The sequence below is a fragment of the Notolepis coatsorum genome, assembly GCF_963971535.1.
Source record: "Notolepis coatsorum genome assembly, chromosome: 1".
NCBI lineage: Eukaryota > Metazoa > Chordata > Actinopteri > Aulopiformes > Paralepididae > Notolepis > Notolepis coatsorum.
The window spans coordinates 247028829-247051440 of NC_140165.1; the positions used below are offsets into that span (position 1 = coordinate 247028829).

The window sequence follows — 22612 nt, forward strand, 5'->3', positions numbered from 1 at the left end:
ACTAAATGAACCGTACACAATGTGCCCGGGGTGCATGTTTCCCCCACGCCGCAGTTGCCTAGCAACAACAGACAGGAAGTTGACTTCGAGAATGGGTGAGTAGTGAATGGGGCCAGCGGTCAGAGCTATTCCTTTAATACTACCTCACAGGGTTGTGTTCCTGCATAACAGTGAGGTTACCTGTGCACATCTGGTAGGCGGGCCTCCAGCTTGCCGCTGGAAACGTTCCAGATGTAAACGGCTCCGTCTGCCGATCCTGCCGCCAGGTAACTACCGTCAGGACTGAGGAGGAGGAGGAGGGGGGGGGGAGGAGGTCACTGGTTAGTACGGCTGGTAGAACAAGCAGTGGTGACGAGGATAGGTGAAGGTTCATCTCACATAGCCATTGCTCTGCACGCATGGACGCACACACACACACACACACACACACACACACACACACACACACACACACACACACACACACACACACACACACACACACACACACACACACACACACACACACACACACACACACACACACACACACACACACACACACACACACACACACACACACACACACACCCAAACGTGTCCATTAAAGTCAGGTTCCATTAGCCGAAACACTCTCCAATGGAATTTCCCCTTAATGACATCATCAGGTGACTCTCCTCTCTCTTGTTTTGGTTGAGACCGAGATCTTAGGAGCATCATTAATTATGAATTAAATATGAATTCTGTTTTGAAAGACATTTTCCTCTGTCTTTGAGCTTTGTACTGTTACGGTGGACTGGGTGTTTTTAAGGTGGCACAGAGAGTGGGCAGAGGCTCAGCTGATGTTCAGAGGTGGTCAGGTCATCACAGAGGAGGAGGTCAGGTCATCACAGAGGAGGAGGTCAGGGAGGAGGAGGAGGTCATCACAGAGGAGGAGGTCAGGTCATCACAGAGGAGGAGGTCAGGGAGGAGGAGGTGGTCAGGTCATCACAGAGGAGGAGGTGGTCAGGTCATCACAGAGGAGGAGGTCAGGTCATCACAGAGGAGGTCAGGTCATCACAGAGGAGGAGGTGGTCAGGTCATCACAGAGGAGGAGGTCAGGGAGGAGGAGGTGGTCAGGTCATCACAGAGGAGGAGGTCAGGTCATCACAGAGGAGGAGGTCAGGTCATCACAGAGGAGGAGGTGGTCAGGTCATCACAGAGGAGGAGGTCAGGGAGGAGGAGGTGGTCAGGTCATCACAGAGGAGGAGGTCAGGGAGGAGGAGGTGGTCAGGTCATCACAGAGGAGGTGGTCAGGTCATCACAGAGGAGGAGGTCAGGGAGGAGGAGGTGGTCAGGTCATCACAGAGGAGGAGGTCAGGGAGGAGGAGGTGGTCAGGTCATCACAGAGGAGGAGGTCAGGTCATCACAGAGGAGGAGGTCAGGTCATCACAGAGGAGGAGGTGGTCAGGTCATCACAGAGGAGGAGGTCAGGGAGGAGGAGGTGGTCAGGTCATCACAGAGGAGGTGGTCAGGTCATCACAGAGGAGGAGGTGGTCAGGTCATCACAGAGGAGGAGGTGGTCAGGTCATCACAGAGGAGGAGGTCAGGTCATCACAGAGGAGGAGGTCAGGTCATCACAGAGGAGGAGGTCAGGTCATCACAGAGGAGGTCAGGGAGGAGGAGGTGGTCAGGTCATCACAGAGGAGGAGGTGGTCAGGTCATCACAGAGGAGGAGGTCAGGGAGGAGGAGGTGGTCAGGTCATCACAGAGGAGGAGGTCAGGGAGGAGGAGGTGGTCAGGTCATCACAGAGGAGGAGGTCAGGTCATCACAGAGGAGGAGGTCAGGGAGGAGGAGGTGGTCAGATCATCACAGAGGAGGAGGTCAGGGAGGAGGAGGTGGTCAGGTCATCACAGAGGAGGAGGTCAGGTCATCACAGAGGAGGAGGTCAGGTCATCACAGAGGAGGTCAGGGAGGAGGAGGTGGTCAGGTCAGGTCATCACAGAGGAGGAGGTCAGGGAGGAGGAGGTGGTCAGGTCATCACAGAGGAGGAGGTGGTCAGGTCATCACAGAGGAGGTCAGGGAGGAGGAGGTGGTCAGGTCATCACAGAGGAGGAGGTGGTCAGGTCATCACAGAGGAGGAGGTCAGGGAGGAGGAGGTGGTCAGGTCATCACAGAGGAGGAGGTCAGGAAGGAGGAGGTGGTCAGGTCATCACAGATGAGGTGGTCAGGTCATCACAGAGGAGGAGGTCAGGGAGGAGGAGGTGGTCAGGTCATCACAGAGGAGGTGGTCAGGTCATCACAGAGGAGGAGGTCAGGGAGGAGGAGGTAGTCAGGTCATCACAGAGGAGGTGGTCAGGTCATCACAGAGGAGGAGGTCAGGGAGGAGGAGGTGGTCAGGTCATCACAGAGGAGGTCAGGTCATCACAGAGGAGGTCAGGGAGGAGGAGGTGGTCAGGTCATCACAGAGGAGGTCAGGGAGGAGGAGGTGGTCAGGTCATCACAGAGGAGGTGGTCAGGTCATCACAGAGGAGGTCAGGGAGGAGGAGGTAGTCAGGTCATCACAGAGGAGGTGGTCAGGTCATCACAGAGGAGGTGGTCAGGTCATCACAGAGGAGGAGGTCAGGGAGGAGGAGGTGGTCAGGTCATCACAGAGGAGGTGGTCAGGTCATCACAGAGGAGGAGGTCAGGGAGGAGGAGGTGGTCAGGTCATCACAGAGGAGGTCAGGGAGGAGGAGGTGGTCAGGTCATCACAGAGGAGGTCAGGGAGGAGGAGGTGGTCAAGTCATCACAGAGGAGGTGGTCAGGTCATCACAGAGGAGGTCAGGGAGGAGGAGGTGGTCAGGTCATCACAGAGGAGGTGGTCAGGTCATCACAGAGGAGGTGGTCAGGTCATCACAGAGGAGGAGGTCAGGGAGGAGGAGGTGGTCAGGTCATCACAGCATCTTGAGACATGTCAGCGTGTCATATTCACTATCTCCTGTTACTCCTGTTACACACGCACGCACGCACGCACACACAGAGCATTCTGGTCCATGCTGTTGTCATGGAAACAGGAAAAATTTATTCCACAGCTGGTAAATAAGTCAGCATGCATCAGATCTCCATATCTCTATCTCTCTCTCTCTCTCTCCATCGCTCTCTCTCACTCACTCTCTCACTCTCTCTCTCCTGCCATCTCTCTCTCTCTCTCTCTCTCTCTCTCTCTAACAATTATTGTTTTATCGATTAATCTAACGATTATTCTTTCCATTGGTTGATTCAGCCAACAGTTAATTTATTGATGATTCTATAGATAATGTTCTTTATTACTCAATTAACAATAATAGAGCCTATTTGTCAGACGCCTGGTAAAATAAATACTGGACCTCAAATTCAAGGGTTATAAACCTCTCCATCGTTACACTGCTTTGTTTCAAATGGCCATACAGTATATACATTACATCATACTGTATCTTATATCATACATTTAGAACCCAAGACCAAACCCTCTCATATACAAATACATCATACATTTAGAACCCAAGACCAGGCCTTCTCATATACAAATACATCATATATTTAGAATCCAAGACCAGGCCTTCTCATATACAAATACATCCAGTGCCGTCTGGGAGAAATGCAAGGCCCTGTGCGAGATTTAAATGCAAGGCCCTGGCTTTTTTAATAAAGGTTAAAAAAATGATATATATATTATTAATGAATGAATGAATACTTATTTTTGCCACTTTCGCGGCCACTGGGATCCGTCTAATCTCACTCTATTTTTATCTACTTTTTCTCCTCATATTCTATTTTTCTCCCTTCCCCAATTTCGTATTGTCCAATTCTACCCTCCCCTGTCTCGAACGCTGTTAGGCCATGCCTCCCACAAGCCGGCTGCAATGTGGACGAAGCCTTGCATCACGTGTCCCCTCCAGTACTCGAGGAGGCAGCGTCGCATCTTTTCACCTGCACAGCGCGATCTCTCAGCGGCGAGGGTCTGCATGGGAGGGACACGCCGCCCCCGTCGCTTCCTGATTCTACTGCGCAGGCGCACCAACCGACCTGTAGGAGTCGCTGTCCACAACGTCTGATCCCCACCCACCAGCTTCCCACCCCCTAATACTGCCAATTGTATTAGTATGAACGACCAGCCAAGCTGGTAGCAACGCCGAGAGCTGGGCTCGAACCCAGCCTCTCCTGCGTTGGTGGCGAGTGCCTTGCCCACTGCGCCACCTAGCCGCCCCTAAGGCCAGCTTCTCATAACAAGGTTTAACTGTGCGTGAGGTTGTTTGTAGAGCTAAATCTATATTTTATATTATTGCTATGTGTCCATTGTCAAACGCACACATTTCCGACACACATGCGCAAACACACACCTGTCTAGAACAGCCATTACGAACGCAGCTCTGCATGTCAGCTGGTAGCCCGAGGCTGGGCATACAAGTCAACGTATTCTTAAATAGCCAGAGGCTGGGCATACAAGTCAACGTATTCTTAAATAGCCCGAGGCTGGGCATACAAGTCAACGTATTCTTAAATAGCCCGAGGCTGGGCATACAAATCAACGTATTCTTAAATAGCCAGAGGCTGGGCATACAAGTCAAACTATTCTTAACACAGCTACAGAGCTACTAAATATAAAAATTTTGATTTGTTTTTCACTCACCATTGAAGATACTTCTTTAAGAGGAAAGTCTTACTCCTTAAGTTGCAGCTGTGCGGAACACACCCAAGTCTGACAGAGAAAGTAACGTCAGCTAGCTAGTCTCCATCCCCCCTGGCTGAGCTAAACACCGACTGGGATGAGTTGCATTAGCTACTGAATTGCTGAAAGGGATATAATTTAAAGGAAAAGAAGCGACCCTTTTCCCCGGTGCACGGTTGTGCTGAGAAGGATATATCCGCCGAAACTGCCACGTGAGAAGGTTTAAGCCATTCCGTCGTATCTTCGTTTTAGTCCAATCTTTGCTGTATCACTCCTCCCAAGAACTACTAGCTCTCCTGTGTGTCAGTCCACCGGCTGTGATACTTAGAAGGGGGCTGGTCTGGCGGTCAGCAGGTAGTCGGTAGCAATGTTGTGGATGTCCAGTAGAATCTCTCGTGTCTGAATCATCCTGCCGCTGGAAACCGGCGAGGTTGTTCACAAAGGCGATGACCGCCAGGACACACCGGATCAGCGTGTGGACGATGGCAAAGTTGAGGTCCAAGAGGAAGGAGACGACGTCGACGCATTTTCCTACCGTGGAGATGACAAAGTTCACCAGTCCCATGATATTGTCCCCCCATTGGGATGAACTTGGGAGTCTGTTCCTAGTTTATCTGCCACACGTTAGCACTCGATAACGTAGCTAACGCTAGCTAGCTAGGTTAGCTAACGCTAGTAAAGTTAATTTCTTGTTAGCTGTCCCTGCCTTTAGCTAAGCTACTAGCCGACATGGCTAGCCTGACTCCCCGACTGAACGCTCTAACACGCAACACTTTAACGTTCATCTTAAGTTCACAGTCCATCTGCCGAAGGTCCTCTTCGTCTTGGCGTAACCTAATCACTATACTTGGTATTGATAAGCTTACGGCACGCTGCGTTATTTCTTCTGCTCCGATGCACATTTGGTATTTCACGTTTTCAAAAGTAGGATGCTCTTGGCCAAGTCGTCCACTCGCTGCCGTGGATAGCGCCGAAGAGACCCCGTACCTGAACCCCCTCGTGGATACCGGTATCTTCACATCTCCCTACCGACTACCAGACCGACGCCAACCAGCTCCCCCTAGTGTTAGTCCTCCCACGATGCTTTGCCGGGCACAAAAGTAAACGGTCCATTGAAACCAATAGCATATATCTGCAGAGCCGCAGAGCCCGGAACAAATCAGACACATTCACGTGTCTACACTATTCTACAAACGTGTTTAATGTGAAATATATAAGCATGTAAGCAAAACTAGATTTTAGGTCTGTGATGGAAAGTGATTGTTTACATTCTATTTATTAAAATTTGAATAAAAAATTAAATATATAAATAAAATTATAAAAAATGTTCTTCTTCTCGCAAGGCCCCCTAGGGGGAGAGGGGGCCGAGGCCCAGTGGGACCGCACGTCTCACACGCCCCTTGCGGCGGCCCTGAATACATCATATATTTAGAATCCAAGACCAGGCCTTCTCATATACAAATACATCATATATTTTGAATTCAAGACCAGGGGGCGGCTACTGTAAGTGGCACAGTGGGCAAGGAGCTCGCCACTAGTGCAGGAGATGCTGGGTTCGAGCCCAGCTCTCGGCATTGCTACCAGCTTGGCTGGTCGTTCATACTAACACAATTGGCAGTGTTAGGGGTGGGAAAGCTGGTGGGTGGGTCCTGGTCGTTGTAAACAGCGACTCCTACAGTTCGGTCGGGGCGCCTGCTCAGCGAGGAAAGGATCTAAGGGGGGTAGTGTGATCCTTCCACATGTTACACCCTCTCAGTGAGAGTCCGCGCTGCCAGGTGAAAAGAAGCGGTTGATTGGCTAGACGTGTGTCGGAGGAAGCATGTGATAGCCTCCACTCTCCCAGACCGACCGTAGGGGGTAGGTGCGCAGCGACCAGGAAGCCTGTAGCTGTTCCGCAACCGTTCCTATTTCCGGGGTAGGCCTGATTGGCCCCGACAGGCACGTGACCCGACACGGCAACGAGGCTGCTGGTTCACCTCACCGCCGATTTACGCCTTCAACGCCGCCCGCAGCATTAGGAAGGAGTTCGCGGCGACTTTCACATCGCAGTCATCAGTCATAATAATATCATCAGTCATCTCTAATAATATTAATCACTGTTCAATGTACTAATATACAATACGGCTCACTTTTCCCACTTCAATGACAGAGCCGCTGTTTAATAATATTGTCGCGGCGGAGCTCCGTCGTGGCAGCATTATGTAGCAGTAATCCCCCCTTTTTTACCATCGACAAACTAGCTCAATTGGTAACGCTGCTTGGCTGTGGATCCTATGGTCCTAAGTTCGATTCCGTTACGTTTTTTTTTTTTTTTTTTTTTTAACGTGCATTGCACTATAGCGTGTATGGTACAGTAACGGTCTCTGGAGCGCAACAGTAAGAAGCATTTGCACTGCAACGCATACACCTTACTGTAAATTGTACCATACAATATACAATATACAATACGCTATAGTGCAATGCACGTTAAAAAAAAAAAAAAAAAACTTAAGGGAATCGAACTTAGGACCATAGGAACCACAGCCAAGCAGCGTGGTTGGAAAAGATAAAAAAATTAAAATAATTCAAGACCAGGCTGTCATCTTGCAGCACTGACATTTATATATAGGACATTTATAGGTCTGCTTATAATGTCAGCCTCAGCAGTAGTATCCTGGTATGCCCCCCCACGCACACAGACAGACAGACAAGTACACATACACTCAGTGCAGTGTCACAAAAATAACAAAAGCTGCTAGCCGGGACAAAAGAGAACACAAACAACAAGCGTGCTGGTTCTGGATCAGTTCTGGATCAGTCAGCAACGCTGCCACAATGAACCAACAGAGACACAGCTGCCAAGAGAAACGTAGAGAAGCTGCATCTAACCAGCGCTTCTGAACGCACAACTTACATGGATAGGAAGGGGGTAGTGTCTAGTGACTCTATTCTGTGTTTACTATGTTGTAGCTGATATTACCTGCAGGAGAATGACTCTATTCTGTGTTTACTATGTTCTAGCTGATATTACCTGCAGGAGAGAGATTCTATTCTGTGTTTACTATGTTGTAGCTGAGATTACCTGCAGGAGAGAGACTCTATTCTGTGTTTACTATGTTGTAGCTGATATTACCTGCAGGAGAGAGACTCTATTCTGTGTTTACTATGTTCTAGTTGATATTACCTGCAGGAGAGAGACTCTATTCTGTGTTTACTATGTTCTAGTTGATATTACCTGCAGGAGAGAGACTCTATTCTGTGTTTACTATGTTGTAACTGATATTACCTGCAGGAGAGAGACTCTATTCTGTGTTTAGTGCTACAGAGACAGTAAGGGGTTTACTTTACCAACTCCCAAGGAGATTCTAGTGATTGAAAGTGTGTGTGTGTGGTTTGTGTGTGTGTGTGTGTGTTGAGAGAAATCTGTGTTTTTCAATGTATGTGATGTATAGATTGGGGGGAGATGATAGCATCTAACGGTGCCAGGTCAGAGAGGTCAAAATGTGCATGGTTTAGCAGAGGGTGGTGGAAGCAGCGGTTCGGAGGCAGGAGGCAGTCAGTGTTAGCAGCCAGCAGAATGTTTTGCATTCCAAGAACATCAACAAGCTGATACGAAGGCAGGAGCAGAGCGATGGAGGTTTTGACAGTAATGAAACGTTTTTAAATGTGTGGTAAAGGTTAAAGCTGTTGTCATGGCAGCGGCACATAGTAACCAGGGGAGGGGCGAGGCCGTCGTTGCTATGACGGAGATCATATAAATCGAACAGTGGTTCCGGGTAAGGGCAGACTACGACTACAATCTGACTAGGACTGAGATCACACAGAAGAGAGGAACCATCACAGGCTCCCTCCTCTCATCACAGAGAGGGGGGGGGGAAGGGCAGCACGAGACTAGTGCCACGACCACAGGCTTCTGGAATGACCACCAGGCCGCGATGACCACAGAGAGATCATTAGAATAGACTTTTCAAGGACAATACAATCTGTTAACATCTGAGCTGAGGCTTCTGTTTATGAAAATAAACAACGCTTTTCCTTGTAAGGTAGTACGCTGTCAAGTGTCGAATTCTTACGGAGGGGGTGAATTATTATGGTTGCGGATTGCACTAACGGGGAATGATAAGGTTTATCAGCCAGTATGAGGAGACGTCGGGGGAATAAAATACACAACGCAGAGGTCAGTGGATGGAGAGGATAACACAAGCCAAACAGACGAAGACGTGATACCGGCTGATTGATCAGAATCTAACAGTGTGTATATATCAGTGTGAGTATGTGTGTGTGTGTGGTTTGTGTGTGTGTGTGTATTAGTGCTGTCAAACGATTAAAATATTTAACTCGATTAATCGCATGATTGTCCATAGTTAACTCGCGATTAATCGCAAATTAATCGCATTTTTTTTTTATACCTTAAACAGATCTTTTTCAAGTTCCAAGTTTTAATACTCTTATCAACATGCGAGTCAACAAATGCTTGCTTTGTGCAGCCATTTAACACAAAAGGATGACCCTCATGCATTGCAAATTTGCATCAAATTCAAAACAGAGTGATGCACAAAATAACTTAAAAGAAAATAATAATTTAAAACAATGAATAAAGTGTGCATGAAATAATAGGGGAAAGAAAACGTTAGGAACTTGTTACATTCACACACACAAGGGCTGATTAATCACACACCCCCCTCTCTCCCTCACACACACACTCTCCCAGCTCTTTTTCTCTTTTGCCCCTTCCTCATCTCTCTCACCCCCCTCTCTCTCTATATCTCACACACACACACACACACACACACACACACACACACACACACACACACACACACACACACACACACACACACACACACACACACACACACACACACACACACACACACACACACTTCAGAAACAAACATAGTATCAATGAGAGCATCAATAATACACCTGAGTGAAGTCTAGTAAAAAAAAAAAAATTTTTTTTTTTTTTTTTAGTTAATCTTGAGTTAAAAAGATTTGTGGCATTAATAGAATCGGGAGTTAACGCGATATTAACGCGATATATTTGACAGCCTTAGTGTGTATATATCAGTGTGAGTATGTGTGTGTGTTTGTGTGTATATATCAGTGTGAGTATGTGTGTGTGTGTGTATATCAGTGTGAGTATGTGTGTGTGTATCAGTGTGAATATGTGTGTGTGTATATATCAGTGTGAGTATGTGTATGTGTGTATATCAGTGTGAGTATCTGTGTGTGTGTGTGTGTGTATATATCAGTGTGAGTATGTGTGTGTATATATCAGTGTGAGTATGTGTGTGTATATCAGTGTGAGTATGTGTGTGTGTATATCAGTGTGAGCATGTGTGTGTGTGTATATATCAGTGTGAGTATGTGTGTGTGTTTATGTGTGTGTGTGTATATCAGTGTGAGTATGTGTGTGTGTGTGTATATATCAGTGTGAGTATGTGTGTGTGTGTGTGTGTGTGTGTGTGTGTGTGTGTGTGTGTGTGTGTGTGTGTGTGTGTGTGTGTGTGTATCAGTGTGCATATGTATGTGTGTATATCAGTGTGCGTGTGTATGCAAGTGTGTATATAATATTTAATGAGTCTTATTTCTCCACACCATCAGAGTTGAACTCAAGATTTTCAAGACTAAATAAAGGTTGTGTGTGGGCGGGTTCCACTGATGTGGTCTAATGATCACTGTTATAATACTGTCTATTAATGTGGTGGTTCTGTCTGATACTGTCTATTAATGTGGTGGGTCTGTCTGATACTGTCTATTAATGTGGTGGGTCTGTCTGATACTGTCTATTAATGTGGTGGTTCTGTCTGATACTGTCTATTAATGTGGTGGGTCTGTCTGATACTGTCTATTAATGTGGTGGGTCTGTCTGATACTGTCTATTAATGTGGTGGGTCTGTCTGATACTGTCTATTAATGTGGTGGGTCTGTCTGATACTGTCTATTAATGTGGTGGTTCTGTCTGATACTGTCTATTAATGTGGTGGGTCTGTCTGATACTCAAGTTCAAGTTTCAAGTTTCTTTAATAGTTGTCATACAGAAGTACAGAATACTTTTGTACAAAATGCTTCTTACTGTTGCGCTCCAGAGACTGTGCATGACAAGATAAGTATGAAATAAAAACATAGTAAAAATTAGAAGAAAAAAAAGAGGTCACAGTGTTCAGTTTAGACATATGTACAATGTTCGTAGACGTAGTTACCATACAATATACAATACTGTGCAGTGTACTAATATACAATACTATATAGTGCAAGGCATAAATGGACGAGGTGCAGTTTAGGTACAATTCACAGTAGGTGTACGAGTTGTAGTGCAAATCCTTTATCAATAAATATAAAGTGTAAGTGTGTTTGTGTGATCTAAAGTGTGGAGAGTGGGTGCTGCAGTGTGTTGTTTGTTTGAGTGAGTGTGTGTGTGCGTGTGGGTGTGTGTGCTGTGTGCATTTGATGGTTGTTGCATAGTGATTATTGTTCGTTTAGCGATTATTGTTCGTTTAGCAGCCTGATGGCCTGGGGATAGAAGCTCCTTCTGAGTCTTTCTGTGCTCGCCATAAGACTCCGGTATCGCTTGCCTGACGGCAGCAGTTCAAAGAGGCAGTTGTTCGGGTGGCTCGAGTCCTTAATAATTCTCTTAGCCTTCCCCTTGCACCGCTTGTTGTAAATGCTCTGGAGGGTGGGAAGCCCCCCTCTAATTGTGCGTTCGGCTGAACGTGTCACTCTTTGTAGTCTGCTACGGTCTTGTGCAGTGCTATTCCCAAACCAGGAGGTGATGTTGCCGGTCAGGATGCTCTCTATTGTACATGAGTAGAAGTTCCTAAGGATCTTCTGACTGACTTGGAACTTCCTTAGGCGCCTGAGGAAGTAGAGGCGTTGTCGTGCCTTCTTCACAACACTGTCAATGTGTGTGGTCCATGTCAAGTCCTCGGATATGTGGGCTCCGAGGTACTTGAAACTGTTCACTCTCTCAACTGGTGCCCCGTCGATGCTGAGGGGGCTGTAGTCCTTGACCCCCGACCTCCTGAAGTCCACAATCATCTCTTTTGTTTTGCTGACGTTCAGGGAGAGGCAGTTCTCCTGACACCACTGTGACAGGTTCTCTACCTCTTCCAGGTAGGCCCTTTCGTCGTTGGCAGAGATCAGGCCCACCACTACTGTGTCATCAGCAAATTTGATGATGGTGTTGTTGTTCCGCTGTGCTACGCAGTCATGTGTGTACAGGGAGTAGAGGAGGGGGCTCAGAACACAGCCCTGGGGGGCCCCTATGTTGAGCGTGATGGATGAGGAGGTGCAGTTGCCGGCTCTTACCACCTGGGGTCTGCCCGTCAGGAAGTCCAGGACCCACTGGCACAGGTCATAGTTCAAGCCCAGGTCCCTGAGCTTGGCTATGAGTTTGGAGGGGACTATGGTATTGAATGCTGAGCTGTAGTCGATGAACAGCATTCTCACATAGTTCCCCTTCCTCTTGTCCAGATGTGATGCTGCTGTGTGCAGCACATGGGCTATGGCGTCCTCCGTGGACCTGTTGGGGCGATATGCAAATTGCAGAGGGTCCAGGTTGATTGGGAGGGAGGAACAGATGTAGCCCTTCACTAGCTTCTCAAAGCACTTCATGGCTATGGAGGTGAGGGCTACAGGGCGGTAGTCGTTGAGGCAAGCTGGCGTAGATTTTTTGGGTACAGGGATGATGGTGGACTTCTTCAGACAGGTGGGGATGACGGCCTGTTCCAAGGACAGGTTGAAGATGTCAGTGAATACCGGGGCCAGTTGGTCGGCACAGACTTTTAGGACGCGGCCGGGGATGCCGTCCGGTCCTGCTGCCTTCCTGATATCCACTTTTTTAAAGATCCGTCTCACCTCATGCTCTGTTACCCTGAACACTGAGTCTCCATCAGCAGACCCCCCCCCCCCCATTGCCGTGGTTTGTAGGCTGGTGTTGTTATTCACAGCCTCAAACCTCGCATAGAAGGAGTTGAGATCATTTGCTAAGGAGATGTCACTGTTCAGTTTGAGGGGGGTTCCTTTGTAGTCTGTCATTGTTCTGAGGCCCTGCCACATGCCTCTAGAGTCAGCCTGTTCAAACTGAAGTTCAACTTTATCCTTGTAACGCCGTTTTGCCTCTATTACTGCTCTCCTGACGTTGTATCTTGCCATCTTGTGTTCTTCCATGTTGCCTGTCACCAGCCCGGTGTTGTATGCTGATGTGCGCACTTTCAGAGCCTCACGGACGGATTTGTCTACCCAGGGCTTTTGGTTTGGGTAGATATTAATTTTGGTGGTGGGGATTATTACTTCTACCTGAGTACAGTCTATTGTCTATTAATTAATTAATACTGTCTATTAATGTGGTGGTTCTGTCTGATACTGTCTATTAATGTGGTGGGTCTGTCTGATACTGTCTATTAATGTGGTGGGTCTGTCTGATACTGTCTATTAATGTGGTGGTTCTGTCTGATACTGTCTATTAATGTGGTGAGTCTGTCTGATATTGTGGTGGTCTGTCTGATATTGTGGTGGTCTGTCTGATATTGTGGTGGTCTGTCTGATATTGTGGTGGTCTGTCTGATATTGTGGTGGTCTCTCTGATATTGTGGTGGTCTGTCTGATAGTGTGGTGGTCTGTCTGATAGTGTGGTGGGTCTGTCTTGATATTGTGGTGGTCTCTCTGATATTGTGGTGGTCTGTCTGATATTGAGGTGGTCTGTCTGATAGTGTGGTGGGTCTCTCTGATATTGTGGTGGTCTCTCTGATATTGTGGTGGTCTGTCTGATAGTGTGGTGGTCTCTCTGATAGTGTGGTGGTCTCTCTGATATTGTGGTCTCTCTGATATTGTGGTCTCTCTGATATTGTGGTCTCTCTGATATTGTGGTGGTCTCTCTGATATTGTGGTGGTCTCTCTGATATTGTGGTGGTCTGTCTGATATTGTGGTGGTCTCTCTGATATTGTGGTGGTCTCTCTGATATTGTGGTGGTCTGTCTGATATTGTGGTGGTCTCTCTGATATTGTGGTGGGTCTGTTTGATATTGTGGTGGTCTGTCTGATATTGTGGTGGGTCTGTCTGATATTGTGGTGGTCTCTCTGATATTGTGGTGGTCTCTCTGATATTGTGGTGGTCTCTCTGATATTGTGGTGGTCTGTCTGATATTGTGGTGGTCTGTCTGATATTGTGGTCTCTCTGATATTGTGGTCTCTCTGATATTGTGGTGGTCTGTCTGATATTGTGGTGGTCTCTCTGATATTGTGGTCTCTCTGATATTGTGGTGGTCTCTCTGATATTGTGGTCTCTCTGATATTGTGGTGGTCTCTCTGATATTGTGGTGGTCTCTCTGATATTGTGGTGGTCTCTCTGATATTGTGGTGGTCTCTCTGATATTGTGGTCTCTCTGATATTGTGGTGGTCTCTCTGATATTGTGGTGGTCTCTCTGATATTGTGGTGGTCTCTCTGATATTGTGGTCTCTCTGATATTGTGGTGGTCTCTCTGATATTGTGGTGGTCTCTCTGATAGTGTGGTGGTCTGTCTGATATTGTGGTCTCTCTGATATTGTGGTCTCTCTGATATTGTGGTGGTCTGTCTGATATTGTGGTGGTCTCTCTGATATTGTGGTGGTCTGTCTGATATTGTGGTCTCTCTGATATTGTGGTCTCTCTGATATTGTGGTGGTCTGTCTGATATTGTGGTGGTCTCTCTGATATTGTGGTGGTCTCTCTGATAGTGTGGTGGTCTGTCTGATATTGTGGTCTCTCTGATATTGTGGTCTCTCTGATATTGTGGTGGTCTCTCTGATATTGTGGTGGTCTCTCTGATAGTGTGGTGGTCTGTCTGATATTGTGGTGGTCTCTCTGATATTGTGGTGGTCTGTCTGATATTGTGGTGGTCTGTCTGATATTGTGGTCTCTCTGATATTGTGGTGGTCTGTCTGATATTGTGGTGGTCTGTCTGATATTGTGGTGGTCTGTCTGATATTGTGGTGGTCTGTCTGATATTGTGGTGGTCTCTCTGATATTGTGGTGGTCTCTCTGATATTGTGGTGGTCTCTCTGATATTGTGGTGGTCTCTCTGATATTGTGGTGGTCTCTCTGATATTGTGGTGGTCTCTCTGATATTGTGGTGGTCTCTCTGATATTGTGGTCTCTCTGATATTGTGGTGGTCTCTCTGATATTGTGGTGGTCTGTCTGCTATTGTGGTGGTCTCTCTGATATTGTGGTGGTCTCTCTGATATTGTGGTGGTCTCTCTGATATTGTGGTGGTCTCTCTGATATTGTGGTGGTCTCTCTGATATTGTGGTGGTCTGTCTGATATTGTGGTGGTCTCTCTGATATTGTGGTGGTCTCTCTGATAGTGTGGTGGTCTCTCTGATATTGTGGTGGTCTGTCTGATATTGTGGTGGTCTGTCTGATATTGTGGTCTCTCTGATATTGTGGTGGTCTCTCTGATATTGAGGTGGGTCTCTCTGATATTGTGGTGGTCTCTCTGATATTGTGGTGGTCTGTCTGATATTGTGGTGGTCTGTCTGATATTGTGGTGGTCTGTTTGATATTGTGGTGGTCTGTCTGATATTGTGGTGGTCTGTCTGATATTGTGGTCTGTCTGATATTGTGGTGGTCTGTTTGATATTGTGGTGGTCTCTCTGATATTGTGGTGGTCTCTCTGATATTGTGGTGGTCTCTCTGATATTGTGGTGGTCTGTCTGATATTGTGGTCTGTCTGATATTGTGGTGGTCTCTCTGATATTGTGGTGGGTCTCTCTGATATTGTGGTGGTCTGTTTGATATTGTGGTGGTCTCTCTGATATTGTGGTGGGTCTGTCTGATATTGTGGTGGGTCTGTCTGATATTGAGGTGGGTCTCTCTGATATTGTGGTGGTCTGTCTGATATTGTGGTGGGTCTGTCTGATATTGTGGTGGGTCTGTCTGATATTGTGGTGGTCTCTCTGATATTGTGGTGGTCTGTCTGATATTGTGGTGGTCTCTCTGATATTGTGGTGGGTCTGTCTGATATTGTGGTGGTCTGTCTGATATTGTGGTCTGTTTGATATTGTGGTGGTCTCTCTGATATTGTGGTGGTCTCTCTGATATTGTGGTGGTCTGTCTGATATTGTGGTGGTCTCTCTGATATTGTGGTGGTCTCTCTGATATTGTGGTGGTCTGTCTGATATTGTGGTCTGTCTGATATTGTGGTGGTCTGTCTGATATTGTGGTGGTCTCTCTGATATTGTGGTGGTCTCTCTGATATTGTGGTGGTCTCTCTGATATTGTGGTGGTCTGTCTGATATTGTGGTGGTCTGTCTGATATTGTGGTGGTCTCTCTGATATTGTGGTGGTCTCTCTGATATTGTGGTGGGTCTGTTTGATATTGTGGTGGTCTCTCTGATATTGTGGTGGGTCTGTTTGATATTGTGGTGGTCTGTCTGATATTGTGGTGGTCTGTCTGATATTGTGGTGGTCTCTCTGATATTGTGGTGGTCTGTCTGATATTGTGGTGGTCTGTCTGATATTGTGGTGGTCTCTCTGATATTGTGGTGGTCTCTCTGATATTGTGGTGGTCTCTCTGATATTGTGGTCTCTCTGATATTGTGGTGGTCTGTCTGATATTGTGGTGGTCTGTTTGATATTGTGGTGGTCTCTCTGATATTGTGGTGGTCTCTCTGATATTGTGGTGGTCTCTCTGATATTGTGGTGGTCTCTCTGATATTGTGGTGGTCTGTCTGATATTGTGGTCTGTCTGATATTGTGGTGGTCTCTCTGATATTGTGGTGGTCTCTCTGATATTGTGGTGGTCTCTCTGATATTGTGGTGGGTCTGTCTGATATTGTGGTGGTCTGTTTGATATTGTGGTGGTCTCTCTGATATTGTGGTGGTCTCTCTGATATTGTGGTGGTCTGTCTGATATTGTGGTGGTCTCTCTGATATTGTGGTGGTCTGTCTGATATTGTGGTGGTCTCTCTGATATTGTGGTGGTCTGTCTGATATTGTGGTGGGTCTGTTTGATATTGTGGTGGGTCTGTCTGATATTGTGGTGGGTCTGTTTGATATTGTGGTGGGTCTGTTTGATATTGTGGTGGGTCTGTTTGATATTGTGGTGGGTCTGTCTGATATTGTGGTGGTCTCTCTGATATTGTGGTGGTCTGTCTGATATTGTGGTGGGTCTGTCTGATATTGTGGTGGGTCTGTCTGATATTGTGGTGGGTCTGTCTGATATTGTGGTGGGTCTGTCTGATATTGTGGTGGGTCTGTCTGATATTGTGGTGGGTCTGTCTGATATTGTGGTGGGTAGCCACAAATACATCTGTAGTCTACCTTCAGCTCACCTGAAAATGGCCTTGGTGCTGTCACTGCCACATTTGAAGCCATCAGCTCTGAGAGAGAGAGAGAGAGAGAGAGAGAGAGAGAGAGAGAGAGAGAGAGAGAGAGAGAGAGAGAGAGAGAGAGAGAGAGAGAGAGAGAGAGGGGGGGGGGGGGAGTTAGGTCAACCAGCTAGTCTGTCTCTCTACCTGAAATATATATAACTCTAACCCTAACTAACCTTACTGTCATGCACTTGTCCTAATATACTAACCTACACTGTAGCACTTTGATGAACATTGTTACTCAGCTGATAGAGTTGTGCCCTTTCTGCTGTCTTGTTGTACAAAACGTGTAAGTCTCTTTGGATAAAAGCGTCAGCTAAATGACTAAATGTAAATGTAAATGAAACACATTATACTATCACTATTCTCCTCAGGTAGACCAGCTAGTCTGTCTCTCACGTGAAACACATTATACTGTTACTATTCTCCTCTGGTCCTAGTCTGTCTCTCACCTGAAACACATTATACTGTTACTATTCTCCTCAGGTCGACCAGCTAGTCTGTCTCTCACCTGAAACACATTATACTGTTACTATTCTCCTCAGGTCGACCATCTAGTCTGTCTCTCACCTGAAACACATTATACTGTTACTATTCTCCTCAGGTCGACCATCTAGTCTGTCTCTCACCTGAAACACATTATACTGTTACTATTCTCCTCAGGTCGACCATCTAGTCTGTCTCTCACCTGAAACACATTATACTGTTACTATTCTCCTCAGGTCGACCATCTAGTCTGTCTCTCACCTGAAACAGATTCTACTGCTGCTGGTCCTCAGGTCGACCAGCTGGAGACAGTCGTCTCTGGAGCAGCTCAGCAGCTGTCTGTGTTCAGGACAGATGTCCAGCGACGTCACCTTCCCCTGCAGGGGAACTTCCTGTGTGCAGCTAGCAGCCCTGCACGCCCAGAGAGAGAGAGAGAGAGAGAGAGAGAGAGAGAGAGAGAGAGAGAGAGAGAGAGAGAGAGAGAGAGAGAGAGACACACACACATTTAGAATATTTATTTATGTCCACATAAAGACAATGTTTAAAGGACACAAATATTATCAGTGCACTTGTACATTGTGGGATTATTCCGATACAATCGTGCCCAAATTGACAATGGCAACCAACGTTACAGACTCACATGGATGATGAACCTGACAATCTACACACAGCTCATGGATACAGATAGCAGCGTCTTCTCCAAATTGCCCGGCTGCCAATAATTGCCGACACTGAGCAATATTTTGCTAATTGTTTGGCTCTTCTCTTCGGAAGACCGGCCAACTGAAGGCTTCTAACACCCAACTTATGGACATGACCCAGGCTTCCAAATATGAAGACTAAAAGTGTACAGTTGTAGCCGAGTTGTGATATGGTATGGTCTAACAGTTGATATTTTAACATTTTGGTTGTAAAGGCTTCCTCTAGACTGTAGTCAAACGTGCAACCAACTTCTAGGATGAGAACCTCTCTGTTATTCTCATTAACAATAACAACATCGGGGGTGTTTGCTGAAATATCAGAGAACAGTGAATTGTCCCTACACAGATTGAGCATTATATGGCTTCACACTGGTGTGCTTATACAGCTTATATGTTGCAGGTGACCCGAGTGTGGAACTGACACTGTCTGCAATCAGGTCCACGATCCTATCATGCCTACAAATGTAGAGCCCTTTGTATGCATGACAGCCATTGAGTATGCGAGACATGGTTTCTGAGACATGCTGCTCTTCCTGCCTTGTTTGTTCTCCTTGTCTCTCTCTCTATCTGTCTCTGTCTCTCTCTCTCTCTAGTTCCCTGTAGTTCCCTGTAGTCTGTAGGTTCATGTAGTTCCCAGGTGTGTCTAGTTGTAATTATCCAGGTGTCTCCATCTCAGCCTTCCTATACGGTCTCAATAAAGAACCTTCCCTCCTGTCTCCCTCTCAGCCTTCCTACTGTCTCAATAAAGAACCTTCTCTACTGTGTCTCTCCTACTCTGTCTCCATCTCAGCCTTCCTACTGTCTCAATAAAGGACCTTCTCTCCTGTGTCTCTCCTACTCTGTCTCCCTCTCAGCCTTCCTACTGGCGGAAAAGGGGAGAAGGTGATCGGTGACCCCTCTCACCCTGCTTACTACCTCTTTAACCCCCTTCCCTCTGGTAGAAGACTCCAAAGTCTCAGGTGTAGGACATCTAGTTTTAAAAATAGCACATATCTCGAGGTTGTCCTTCACCTGAACTCAAGTCCTAATGCACAGGCACTTTGTACCATAAGGGCTAGCACCAGCCGACAGGCACTTTAAGGCAATATGCACTTTAAATTGGAACACTGAGCTCTTTTAGGCACTGTAGCATTTTTTTTATTGTTTGTGAAATACTTCTATTGTAGGGATTGCATTGCATGTATTCTTGTATGTTTTTATATTGTATGTTTTTATATTGTATGTTTTTATACTGTATGTACTGTATGTTTGGCACCAAGACAAACATCTATCTATCTACTGTCTCAATAAAGGACCTTCTCTCCTGTGTCTCCCTCTCAGCCTTCCTACTGTCTCAATAAAGAACCTTCTCTCCTGTGTCTCCCTCTCAGCCTTCCTACTGTCTCAATAAAGAACCTTCTCTCCTGTGTCTCCCTCTCAGCCTTCCTACGGTCTCAATAAAGAACCTTCTCTCCTGTGTCTCCCTCTCAGCCTTCCTACTGTCTCAATAAAGAACCTTCTCTCCTGTGTCCCCCTCTCAGCCTTCCTACTGTCTCAATAAAGAACCTTCTCTCCTGTGTCTCCCTCTCAGCCTTCCTACTGTCTCAATAAAGAACCTTCTCTCATGTGTCTCCCTCTCAGCCTTCCTACTGTCTCAATAAAGAACCTTCTCTCCTGTGTCCCCCTCTCAGCCTTCCTACTGTCTCAATAAAGAACCTTCTCTCCTGTGTCCCCCTCTCAGCCTTCCTACTGTCTCAATAAAGAACCTTCTCTCCTGTGTCTCCCTCTCAGCCTTCCTACTGTCTCAATAAAGAACCTTCTCTCCTGTGTCTCCCTCTCAGCCTTCCTACTGTCTCAATAAATAACCCTCTCTCCTGTGTCCCCCTCTCAGCCTTCCTACTGTCTCAATAAAGAACCTTCTCACCTTTGTCTCTCCTACTCTGTCTCCCTCTCAGCCTTCCTACTGTCTCAATAAAGAACATATACTAAGGGGAGAGGACTGCCCACTGTCCTTAGAAATGAATAAATACATAATGGTAGAAAATAGTGTAACAGGTAATAATGATAAACGCACCACCAATGAAAGACCCGAATATCTACACCACAGGAGAATACAATACAGGCCTTACAGACACCAGAGGTCAAATTTGATCCAACGGTAGAGATGGTGCCTCAGGGCAATGCCAGCACAGCAGGCATGTTACACAATAAGCTGCTCTATGTTTAGATGATTTTATATTTTATGACATGTTATTCAACAAGGTAAAAAAAAAGCATCCAGGATCTTATCCAATCAAGGATCTTATTTTCTCATATTTCTTTTTTCCAGATTTAATTATATTGTTTACACTGTTTATTCTTCTCATATTTCTATATTTTTCTCATATTCCTACATCATACCCTGCCCATACCTGTTTCCCCCCTCCCCATGCTGCTATGATGCCCGAATTTCCCCAAAGGGGATCAATAAAGGAATATCTTATCTGATCCCTTTTGCAAGAGAGACACTAATTACACAGAGACATGGAGAAGGTGGGTATATGAGTCATAATCCTCAAAACAATAAACACCAAAGGACAGAGACTTTACCAATAGATGCATCCACCATTGAACTCACGCTTTAAATGCAACAGTTACCAACTAGTAAATGATATTACTCAGTGATCTAGTCTAGTAAATGATATTACTCAGTGATCTAGTCTAGTAAATTATATTACTCAGTGATCTAGTCTAGTCAATTATATTACACATGTTGGGACATGTGCAATAATGCAATAATGGTATTCTCTAATGTGCAATATGTTCCGCCAATTTTTCTACTGTGATGTTTTGCAAGGCTTTAAAAGAAAAATACTTTTTAATGTTGTGAATAAGTGCATAATGTAGCAGAGGGGATGTGTGGGTACATGAATGTGTGGTGTGATAGTGAGTATGGGATGGGTACAACTAATATATGTATGGTAGTGTGTCTATGGGTACATCATGTATGTGTTGTGTGGTAGTGTGTGTATGTAGGTATTGTTCTTTTAGGTGCTGCACAAACTAATTTTGTTGTACTGTATTGTGCAATGACAATAAAGCTTTCTACTTCTACTCAGTGATCTAGTCTAGTAAATTATATTAGTCAGTGATCTAGTCTAGTAAATTATATTAGTCAGTGATCTAGTCTAGTAAATTATATTACTCCGTGATCTAGTCTAGTAAATTATATTACTCAGTGATCTAGTCTAGTAAATTATATTACTCAGTGATCTAGTCTAGTAAATTATATTACTCAGTGATCTAGTCTAGTAAATTATATTACTCAGTGATCTAGTCTAGTAAATTATATTACTCAGTGATCTAGTCTAGTAAATTATATTACTCAGTGATCTAGTCTAGTAAATTATATTACTCCGTGATCTAGTCTAGTAAATTATATTACTCAGTGATCTAGTCTAGTAAATTATATTACTCAGTGATCTAGTCTAGTAAATTATATTACTCAGTGTATAGTCTAGTAAATTATATTACTCAGTGATCTAGTCTAGTAAATTATATTACTCAGTGATCTAGTCTAGTAAATTATATTACTCAGTGATCTAGTCTAGTAAATTATATTACTCAGTGATCTAGTCTAGTAAATTATATTACTCAGTGATCTACTCTAGTAAATTATATTATTCAGTGATCTACTCTAGTAAATTATATTACTCAGTGATCTAGTATAGTAAATTATATTACTCTGTGATCTCTAGTCTAGTAAATTATATTACTCAGTGATCTAGTCTAGTAAATTATATTACTCAGTGATCTAGTCTAGTAAATTATATTACTCAGTGATCTAGTCTAGTAAATTATATTACTCAGTGATCTAGTCTAGTAAATTATATTACTCAGTGATCTCTAGTCTAGTAAATTATATTACTAAGTGATCTCTACTCTAGTAAATTATATTACTCAGTGATCTAGTCTAGTAAATTATATTAGTCAGTGATCTACTCTAGTAAATTATATTATTCAGTGATCTACTCTAGTAAATTATATTACTCAGTGATCTAGTCTAGTAAATTATATTAGTCAGTGATCTAGTCTAGTAAATTATATTAGTCAGTGATCTAGTCTAGTAAATTATATTATTCAGTGATCTAGTCTAGTAAATTATATTACTCAGTGATCTAGTCTAGTAAATTATATCACTCAGTGATCTAGTCTAGTAAATTATATTACTCAGTGATCTAGTCTAGTAAATTATATTAGTCAGTGATCTAGTCTAGTAAATTATATTACTCAGTGATCTAGTCTAGTAAATTATATTAGTCAGTGATCTAGTCTAGTCAATTATATTACTCAGTGATCTAGTCTAGTAAATTATATTACTCAGTGATCTACTCTAGTAAATTATATTACTCAGTGATCTAGTCTAGTAAATTATATTAGTCAGTGATCTACTCTAGTAAATTATATTATTCAGTGATCTACTCTA

At 45.0% G+C, this 22612-nt stretch overlaps 1 protein-coding gene across 2 annotated transcripts in view; it reads right to left on the reverse strand.

The window, feature by feature from the left end:
• Window positions 1–22612, reverse strand: part of atg16l2 (ATG16 autophagy related 16-like 2) — a 171744-nt gene that overhangs the window by 21657 nt on the left and 127475 nt on the right. For both annotated transcript variants that reach the window (XM_084314865.1, XM_084314866.1), the window contains 3 exons: window positions 17729–17878; window positions 16943–16990; window positions 181–282 (listed from right to left, as the gene is read on the reverse strand). In XM_084314865.1, coding sequence (XP_084170991.1) covers window positions 181–282; window positions 16943–16990; window positions 17729–17878 — 300 coding nt within the window. The remainder of the gene's footprint in view (window positions 1–180; window positions 283–16942; window positions 16991–17728; window positions 17879–22612) is intronic.